The sequence below is a fragment of the Sinocyclocheilus anshuiensis genome, unplaced genomic scaffold (genome assembly GCF_001515605.1).
Source record: "Sinocyclocheilus anshuiensis isolate Anshui unplaced genomic scaffold, SAMN03320099.WGS_v1.1 scaffold307, whole genome shotgun sequence".
NCBI lineage: Eukaryota > Metazoa > Chordata > Actinopteri > Cypriniformes > Cyprinidae > Sinocyclocheilus > Sinocyclocheilus anshuiensis.
The window spans coordinates 212,188-223,109 of record NW_015552550.1 but is presented as its reverse complement, the minus strand read 5'-3'; the positions used below and the strand labels follow the sequence as shown (position 1 = coordinate 223,109).

Genomic DNA, 10,922 nt, shown 5'->3' with positions numbered 1-10,922 from the left:
AAACTTAATCTCCAGAGCTGCTGTGAGAGTCACTTTGCGAGAATTTTACCATTTCATTTGAGAAAACTAGCATCATCATACTGTATACACACAGAAACTTCATGGCAACCTGTCAAAATAAAAGTACGGTTTAACATGTAACATGAATATATTACTCTTGTATTACTTTTGTACAGTATAATGTACATCTTTAAATATTCCATTTTCTATCAAATTTAAATAAAGCAATTAAATTATAAAAATAAATACAACCAGATTAATCACTTAATTGTAGAAAAATATAATACAATTATTAGCCTTTTAAAAATGTTTTAAAGGAATATTCACACAATTTTTCTTCCATGTATTAATTTCAACAGTAAACCTCAGTTTGTTTGCCAAAAAATAAAATGGCTTAATTTTCATTTAATTTAAAATAAATGTTTAATGCCTTCATTTGATTTTCAGAAAAATTAAAACAAGAATTTCTGAGGAAAAGAAAGAAAGAAAGAAAGAAAAACTTTGTAGGGCCCTATTGTTCAAAATGTTGAAATTGAGACTTTTGGACTTTTATTTTTTCACCGAAATAAATGTTTTTGTAATAACACAGAACACAGAGAGTAAAGTACCGAAAAAAGGTACCGTTGGGTACCGGCACCGAAATTCAGGTACCGATACCGGTACCGTACCGGTTAAAATGTGAATGGTACCCAACCCTACCCACAACGAACATCATTGGTCCAGGGTCATACAAACTTATATAAAATACATCAGCTCTGTTCTGATTGGCACAGCATATACTTTTTCCATTTGGACCAACAAATTTCTTGTCACTGGAAACTTACCACAGTGTGTCTAGTTAGGACACTGAGTAAAAAAAGCACGTGGGGAGGGTCTGTTGAAATCTTTGAGGGCTGTTTGAACAGTTATGACTTGTGTGAGCATCAGGTTTGATTCCCTGTGGAATTTCAGACAGCTATCATTTTCTGCCTCACCCCAGGAATGTGATGAGCTCTGTGTTTGGCACCATTTTTTCAGATTTTTCGTAACTTCTCTGGTGTTTCATAACTCAAACTTCACTCCAAAAATAACTCAAAATTTACTCACACTCATGTCATTCTAAACCTGTATGACTTTTTTTACTTTTATGATTTTTTCTCATACAGAGAGAACACAAGAGAGGATATTTAAAAAAAATGTCTTAGTGTTTTGTTGTTGTTTTTTAAAGCCCATACAAACTTTTGTGTTCCACAGCAGAAAGTCAGTGACACACAGCAACATGTTAGTGAGCATCTATTGCTTTCATGCCAAAATCTCAACCCTGTCTACACAGTTATAAATGAAATGTTGCTGACAGCCAGAGTTGAACATAGTTCCATATTTAGGCCTGTTCTCTAAAATCCTTTCCTGTTCTCCTAAGCAAAATGGTCTCTCTGGGGGTCCGTTTTGTTGGAAAATGTCTATCCAGGTACCATTTCTGTAGTTAGCCAGTTGATAAATATTTCCCGAATGTGTTTTTCTTGTAGCGAGCTATATTTAAGCACTGGAAGGTGTTCCAGGTAGATCTGACCCCATCAGTGATCTGTGAGCGAGTGATCTGAGCATTGGACCGTCATTTGATGTGGTGACTGGGAGGTGTCATAGTGCAACAGATGCTTCACCTCTTCAGGAAGTCAGTAGATGGTAAATGTTCACTTGTCCGGAACCTTATTCGTATCAGCCTGCTGATAATGGAGTAGGAAAATGTCTATATCGGGGGTTGGGAGGAGAGAAAGAGAGAGGTTTATACATCTCTTTTGTGTTCATAATTCCCCATTGCCGTACCACCATCACATTGTGCCCTGCCAAAGTTTCCACCCTTTAAACCTCTGTGCAACCCTCATGCACAGTAGCCTGGTCACCTGATCAGCTGGGACACAGGGACAGGACAAACACTGGAAATGGAAATATTTGTTCTTTCTTTTTGTGTCTCTTTCTCTCTCTGTCCCTCTTTTCTTTCACTGTGTCACTCTAATGGACAGCTTGAGCTTGTTCATTTTGTCACTTGTGCTGGGGTGAAAGGTCAGGTCCCCAGTGCTCTGCCCTGCCATACGCTGTCTCTCAGAGTCGGTGTGTGTGTTTTAGTGTGTGCACATATTTGACCGCGTCTCTTATTACCTTGCACTTCTGTTAGAGCTTAGCTGCAGTTTTACGCAAATGCACTTGAAAGAACAAGGTCGCTTTTATTCATCTCATTCAACTTGACTGACATTTTTATGGATTATATTATCTCTATTCCATGTTGTCCATCTTCGTCAGATGGAAGTTTTTAAAAAGAACAAGTCTGAACATCTCACGTTCCTATAATCTATCCAACCACTACGCTATGCAGTACCTGATTTTTGTACACAAGCACAGTATGTAAGTTTAAATGCACTTTTTTAAAAGTTTGATTCCAATCTTTTAAATGTTTAGTTACACATTGTTTCCTATACTTGAATAGACAGATGAAGACTGTAGCTCATCTATGCAAAAACCTGCTTTAGCTTGATTATAACTACACATGTAAACCTAGATTGTGTTCCATTACGCTACTTTTCAAAAATTTCTGTGCCTTCATTTCCTTAAAATGTTGTTCTGTAAGGCTTAAACAGTCAACAGAGGGATTCAGTGTTCCCTCGGGACAGATGCAATTGATTTGATTATTCACCAGTAAGAGTGTGACCCATAGAGATGCTTTGTTTAAGTAATCTAATATTGTCTAGCCAAAGGCCAAGCTGACATCTTAAAAGGGGACAGGCTTGATTTAACAAAGCCGTATGCTGTGCACTCATGTCATGATTATCATTAGTGAAAGGAGCCCATGCCATAAATAAAACTCCTCCTAACGACATCCCTAGACACAGACAGCCACCATTAGACGGTTTGTCACGTTCAGGGAAATGGTTCAATTCAGCATGTATGCCAAGATTTGATATTGTTTTCAAAAATCCAAAACAAAACAAAGGAACTTTGTATTGTTCTTTTTTTTGTTGCACAGTCAAGCCACAGTCTTCAAAAATTAGACCAATTGCAAAAGTCTGATGGCACATTACACAAAGTATTATTGAATAAGATTAAATACACATCACACATGTTTCAGAGAAAGCACAAGGCCAGTTGTATTCTGATTAACATGTTGACATGCTGACTAAAACAGAGCTACGATCACAATATCTTGGTCTGTTAGTCTTAAAAATATGTATTCAGATATTTAAAAAAAAAAAAGAATTATTGCTGTAGTCCTTCTGAAATCTAACTTTTGAAGTGTGTTATTTCAAAGTGCATATTTCAAGGCTCTTACATGCTTGTTCACATGTTAATTTGGCAAGTAGTACTTTCAGCTACTGAGAGGAGTTTACTAACCATTGCTTATTATTGTCAAATTTTACTACAGTTGTACTGCTAAATATTCTTATAGAAACCGTGATTTTTTAAAGAATCTTTTTTTAATTCATAGAATAAAGGCTGGAATACATCACACGACTTTTAAAAACTGAACAGATCTTAAAATACTGGGCATCATAGACGTACCAACTTTGTTATAGTCACAGACGGAAAACTGTTTGATATCCTCCAACTGGATGTAATCATGGTCTGAAGTAGGACTGCAACGATAAATCGATGCAGAATCGATTCGTGGATGGATTCTGAGATCTTCTGAATGCATCGCGATTCTCTCTGGAATCGATTCTGAGCTTAGATTTTAACAGCAGATGGCGCTCTACTCTAGATTTTATCCGCACGCTCAAATTCTCATGAAGAAGAGCGCTGAAGAGCGCTTGTGCGTTCGGCTGAGTCTGTAATTTCACCTCGGCATAGAATGCTTTTATGATGCCAGATTAATGTAAACACAGCTCACTGTGAACACCCTTGTAATTCGCTTCAACCTTTTCAAATTTTATGAATGATTATTTTAGGTACAAGTATGTGTAAGGATTTGGAAACAAGCAGAGTATGGTGTTTTCTAAAGCATGCAGCGCCATCTGCTCTTCAAAACTAAGCTCAGAATCGAATCGAGAAAGAATCGCGACGCATTCGGAAAATCTCAGAATCGATGCAGAATCATTTCTCGATTCGCAATGCATCGAGTCTGTCACCATCATACACTACACGATTTTGTATTAAATCTGTCAACTCAAATCTGTAGACTGGCTCTGACTTTCGGCAACTAGCGTCAACTTATCCAAACTGTAAATCGGCAGAAAATCGTGGCAAAAATCGTGTAGTGTATTCCAGCCTTAAGTCTGAATAATAATATTGATTAAAAAAAATCGTACTGACCCCAAACTATTCCACTGAATTCAGACAATTTTTTCCTGAAATCACTGCAGAAGATGCTAAAAGACTTTCCATCAGATTTTGCCGGGGCTCAGTGTAACGAAGAACAAGTCCAACCACAAACACTGAGTAAACCACAGAATATCCGCCTGACAAAGCGAGGTACAGAGCACTCACACAAGTTGAGACGCAGTGTTTATCCTGTAGCCATGACTACGGAGCTCTGCAGAATGATACCATTGTAGACCCAAATCTCACCAACTTGTCTCAATAATGCCTGAGAGAAAAGACCAGGATGAGTGATAAAAAGAGGGAGAGGAATGAGCGGCTTGTGTGGCCATTCAGATCTGGAGAAAATTAAGCCGTCTGCTGCAGGCTAACAGTAAATCCCTCTCCTCTCTCAGACTGGGCCCTTCTTGGGTCTCCCATTCAGCTCACAGAGGAAAAGTCTAAGCTGCTGTTTCTTACCTTTAAAAGGTAAAATGGAGAAGGAATGTGGAATATTTGACTTTCTCTTGGAAATGTTTGCTTTTACACTGTTTGAGACTTCCTTCCTGGGTCAGCACACTACAGGCACTGTCAGACTTATAACTGAACATTAGTCATGATGAACACATGAAACCACAGCCTCCTCTAATCAACATCTTTCTCTCATGCCGTGCCATTGTTCAGCTGAGTTTAGCTAGAGTGACGGCTCTTGGAAAAATGATACTGCGATTGCTCACGATGATGGGTGGTGTGTGTTACTGTGCGGGTTTAAATGGGGATCCTAATGATGTTATGCATTATTCAGCAGAGAGAGTCTGCAGGATTTTTGTGGGCCTCAAGGGAGCTTTTCCCCAAGCTCTAGAGCCTGCTTTTTGATTGATGCCTTCTTGGCACCTCAATCGGAACTGTTTGAAAGGAAAAGCATTCTGTGTCTTGCTTTTGAAGGCTGTCCTGCTGCCAAACTGTAAAAAAAGACCTTCACTCATCTCAAATTCTCCAACAACCATGGACATAATTAGTTGAGAACTCCTGGGTTCTTCCTATTAAAAGAACCCTTTTTTTTTTAGAGCGAAGAACATTTAAATAATCTAAATAAATAATGAAAGAAAAACTGAAATGCTGATTCCAATAAAGAACCTTAATATTTAAGAGTGTAGCTGAATCTGAACATACATCAAAAACCAATGAAGATCCCACAACCTTGAATTCACTTACTCTTGAAGAGGGCTGTTAGAATGTATTCTGCACAAAAAGTGACTCATATATCTGAAATGACTGATGTTGATGAAGAACATTCAGGCATGCGGATGATGTTTAGACCTGGTAAACATCAGTTGAACTTTCACTTCAAACAACACAGATTCTGGAATTTAGATTTGTGTAATGTAAAATAAGTTTGTCCTTCTAATGGATCTAATGTATCAATGCCACAGTAATTAAGAATGTTTTCAGAGCTGGAGAAACCTAATTAGCTAGACTAATGTCTGTTCTTACAGCTCCAGATATGGATCAGTGTATACGAGACCGGCATAAGACACTCATACTGATCTGAGCTTCAAGATGAGAGTCAAAAGAATTTCATTCTCTTTCTCTTTTCAGATGGTTGAGATGTGTGTGGGGGAATCTCAGTTCCCAGGCTGAGTTACAGCACTGATAACAGTGTGGCACAGCACAATCGCCGTAAATGACATTTACTTGGCTATATAAACAGAGAAAAAACATAGCCCAGTGATTCTCAAACATTTCGGCTCCCAGGCATTGTCCAAGACAAAATCGAAGGTCCTCTTATCTGAGCTGATATGTACAATCTGGTACTTCTATTGTAATAAAACAAAACTCAAAAATATGATGGCATTAACAGAAGAAGCAGTTAGATTGTAAGACATGGTGCTTCTACTAACCAGCTTTAAACATAAAGTGTAGTCACTTGGTTTGCCAAGGATTTCTGCCCAGTAAAATGTTTTTTTTTTCTCCCCAAAAATATAACAGTGAGTTTTTGTTGCCTTAGCTTCTGTTGATGCCTTTGATTGTGTCCCAATTATCACTTATCTCTTGTGGCTGGTGGTCCTCATCCCCTTTTGGTAACCTCTCTGTTGCTTTGATTTCTTGTAACTGTTAGTGTTTTGTGTGTAAGAAGTTCTTTCTCATTGGTCCTACATGACATCTTTAATCTCTCATCTTCTGTTTAATGCTGGTGGAATTACAGTATTTACCCACAGTGCACCTGTGTGTCTGCTTAGCTCGCAGCTGTGTCATGTTGTTTTTCAGTTTGTTCATTCCCATGTTCTTTATCTTTCTTACTCTCAACCTAAACATCTTCACTTTAACTCTGGCTTTACTATGGTTCCTATGTCTTCTATAAGTACCCCAGATTACTATCTACTGTACACATGTGCGCACATATAGGTAATCACACATAGAGGGGTCTCCAAGGCGGTGTCTGAATGTCTCATCCATCTCTCCTGGGTGACGTGCCTCAGTCACTGGATATGCTAGACTGAACTTTTGATCTTTAGTAACCCCAGTAGTTTTGTGAGGCCGTAAGTGGTACTGTAAGTAATACATCATGAGAATGTAAGTTGGGTAGAGCTTCTTTCAGGGCAGTTGTGTGGTTTGGGTGGCACTTAGTAAGATCAATGTCAGTTTATTCATAATCTATGGGAAATTAGTGATTATGTTCCACACAGCTGTTTACACCACGCTCTTGAGTTTATATTTTTTTGGTGCGTCAATCAATTTAATTACTTCACATATGAACCAAAGATCCATACTCAAACACACTGAAGAAGGCATAGAGCCGAAACATTTGAGTTTCCCATGTGGTGGTGAAGGAGGTAAAATAAAATGTACTAGCAGATTTAAAAAAGTTTGAGTGCGGATCTTTGGTTCATATGTGAAGTAATTAGTAGAGATCGACCGATATATCAATTTACCGATATTTTTCCCGAGATTTAAGCATTTTACAATAATCGGATATCGGTTTTGTAATATCGGATTCACCGATAAACGCCGTCATCTTGTGGATGTTTTGAGAATTGCGCGTAGGATCACCATTGCAGCACATCTGAGGGGAAACAAGACAACAACAACCGGCGTGCACGCGTACTTGATTTACTGTAGTTAGTAAACTTGATTTAACATAACAGCCATTAATGCACAAATTAGATGTATTACATAAATGCCTGATATGCAGTTTATGCAGCTTGGCTCGAAGAAATAGAGATGAACTCACGGAGTCATGTAAAATAATCCATCAAATCCTGTCCCAATAAAGACGTAACTTTGCGTGAATTAAATAATATGCAGCCATGAATGGGTGCATGTTGGAAATAAAAGTGCTGAATTTAATTCGTTCTCTGTTGTCTATATGCTCATCGTCTCATGAAGACGGAGTCACGTAGGCTAAGATAATCCGTCAAGTCCTCTCCCAATAAAGACGTAACTTTGCATTAATTAAATAATACAGCCATGAATTTCCTTTATTTATTTTCTCCATTTGAAAACATTAGACCTTCTACATTTATTTTGCTTATTGTTAATATTAGTGTTGCTTCTGATGCTGTTGTAATGTGAAGATTAAATTTAACATGAAAGACTGCTAATTTTCAACACTTTTTTTAAGATGACTGAAAGGAGGAAAAACCAAAGTGAAGTATGGACTTACTTCACTCAGTCATTTATTTACTTTATAACAGTAAATAAATATCGGTTCTGCATATCGGTTATCAGGCACATAAACATGCAAATAATTGGTATCGGTATCGGTTATAAAATATCAATATCGGTCAATCACTAGTAATTAGTGATTATGGAAATAATTCAATAACACCGTTAAGTGTTTTACAGAGAACAGGAGAGGAAGTTGAGATGAGCGTTATAATTGTCTTTACTGTCACTTAATTAATTAATTGTCCCTTAATTACTTTTTCACCATTAAAATGTAACATTGTGGATTGTGAAATATTCCCGTTAATAATACCCAATATGATTCCAGTGCATAACATACCACCACACTGAGATTTCAGGCAAATTTACCTGCATGTTAGCCCGGCGAGCACTGATATGATTGTTGCTTGAGATGATAGTGGGAGACTGACGAGATACAACTATAGTATTTGCAGTGAGCACAATCTTTATTTACAAAGAAACGCGCCAATGCTGATTATGTTGAGCCCGTTTCATTTTTTCAAGAAAGTCAGTGATGCACGTTTGTATTGCAGACGTGAAATGACATGCAGTGCACAAGTTGTATGGACTGTACAGACATTTTTACCATCTCCTTGCATAATTAATGATGGCATTTATGCTGATATTGATTAATCGTCTGTCAACCAATAAGCTCAATTAATTTAATTTTTAATGGACATTAACCAGTCACTGACTAACCATGAACATCCTACAAGCTCAACCACAAAACTGACAGAGGAAGATATCATGCTTACGAAGAGCAAATAGATACAGTAAATTTAGACTAGAGGCCTATTTCTTAAAATGTGGCCGGTGCAGCTGTTATTTTTAGGAGTGTATTGGTCCCTGCACTGGCTTCATGAGTCAGGTTTCAACGCCAGTCTCTGTTCTTCTCTAAAGATCGGAAGGCTCATGATGGAGACCACCAGGGACGCTGATCAGCTGTTTTCAGGACACGTGTAGACATGGTAGAAGAAAAGCTTAGTCTGGGTTTTGACAGACAAGACCAGGCTTGGGTGATTCATTTCCAGAGTGTGTCTATCTGTGCCTGTGCTGGACTTAATACCATTTTGCTAGTTTGATGGGCAGTATATTGCATTTCATGTAGGATGTCGGAAGATCTGTAGCCTAACTGAGGTCATCTTTAATTCTCATTGTTCGTATTAATAATAAAAAAATGTTGCTGTAATTATGTCAATACTGTTGAGATATAGTTGTAAAGAAAGTTTTTGTGCTTCCTCTGATTATTTGTATGTTTCTCTGCAGGACTCTGAATCTCTGGACAACTGTATTCAGAGCACACTTTCTGCTCTCTACCCTCCATTTGAAGCCACTGCAGCCACTGTGCTATGCCAGGTGTTAGACGTGGTTGAGACGACATACCGTGGGGACGGACTGCACTACATCATTGACTTCCTGGTGCCTGCTAAACACATCCTACAGAGCATTCAACAGGATGCATGCGTGAGTATCAAAGTTCTCTTTTTATATATTTGTTTGTTAGTTCGTTCATTCATTATTATTTTTATTTAAAAAAATTTTTTTTATTTTTTATAACATCAGAAATAAAAAGTGAAGAAATAAATTAATAAAGCTAAACTAATAACAAACCCCAAAACTAAGCTGATAAAATTCGTAGACATGCATTCACATGCATTCAACAGGATGAATGTGTGAGTGACACATTTCCCTTTCATTCTTTTCTTTTCTCTTACTCACTATTTAATGCATTCTGTCACTTATCTTAGTGTAACATTTACGACCTTATTGTGTGTATTGTCCTCTGGTTGTGTTTTGTCATGTCCTATTCTGTGTGTCATGTTTTGTTAGCTGAGACCCCACTCATCATTAGTCATCATGAGGGTGTACCACACACACACACACACACACACACACACACACACACATGTATGTTAAAACAAAAGGCACAGCAAGCCTGTTGACCTGAACGTTTGTGTTAGTGCTTCTTGTTTTGGTTATTTGAGAAGAAGCCCCTAGAAGTCCTATCAACACTGCAGAGCACTGGGATCTTTCCTAGCCAGATCAGTACAGATACACACACTCACATGCACTACACAGCTGTATACACACACATGTTCTTTACACTCGACTTCAGCTGCTGGTCCCTCAGTTACAGTTTTCTTTGTGACGCCCCCATATGCTACACACACAGCATACTTTACTCCAAGTGACAAGGAGTGGACAGGAAATGACGGATAGATGGAGATCGGGAAATAACAAGAGCCGGGCTCAAATTCACACTACAGAAAAGATCAGCTTTGACTAATATCAATCGAAAGGCCAATTGTAGTCTGGGTAACATGTATACATGCTAAACAAAGCTGTTTTTTTTTAGGTCTGTCAGTCTGACTGGTACAATATGGCATTTTAAAGGGGTCATGAATATGATATGATATATGATATAGCACTTTATTGTCAGACGAGTCTGAAATTTTTCTTGCATGACAGTATCTATGTTTACAACAATCAAAATCCTTAAAACAACAACATGCACTTCATCCACACAAGAATAAAACACATTATACATTACACTCCCTTAAACATTACCCTCCTACTACACTTATACAACTACACCACGTTCACAATACTCTTGATTTTTGATTAAGTGTCTTATTTAACTCTAGGATCGCCTGATGCACAAAAGAGTGTTTCAGCCTAACTTTGTTGAATCTTAGAACTCTGTACCTCCGGTTTGATGGTAATAATTCAAGGTCAGCCCCTTGAGAAGCTATATGATTCAGCTTATTATAATAATTTGTTAAGACTGGCCTTTTTTACTATTTTGTACTGTTCTCTGAAGTCCTCTTATGTTTTTACATCAAAAAACATCATAATTTAGAAGTAATAGGCTATTTCCTGTCCTGTTTTGACCCCTTCATCGAAACGCTCTGTTTGTATAGGCGTGGTGGATTGTAGACCATAAAGTTAAAAAAATTAAGTTCATCCAC

The 10,922-nt window shown here is 37.8% G+C and overlaps 1 protein-coding gene across 1 annotated transcript in view; it reads left to right on the top strand.

Annotated features, from left to right (window-relative positions):
• Positions 1 to 10,922, top strand: part of LOC107664380 (rho guanine nucleotide exchange factor 40-like) — a 78,247-nt gene that overhangs the window by 16,441 nt on the left and 50,884 nt on the right. The window contains exon 2 of the mRNA XM_016454931.1: positions 9,220 to 9,417. Within this exon, the coding sequence (XP_016310417.1) occupies positions 9,220 to 9,417 (198 nt within the window). The remainder of the gene's footprint in view (positions 1 to 9,219; positions 9,418 to 10,922) is intronic.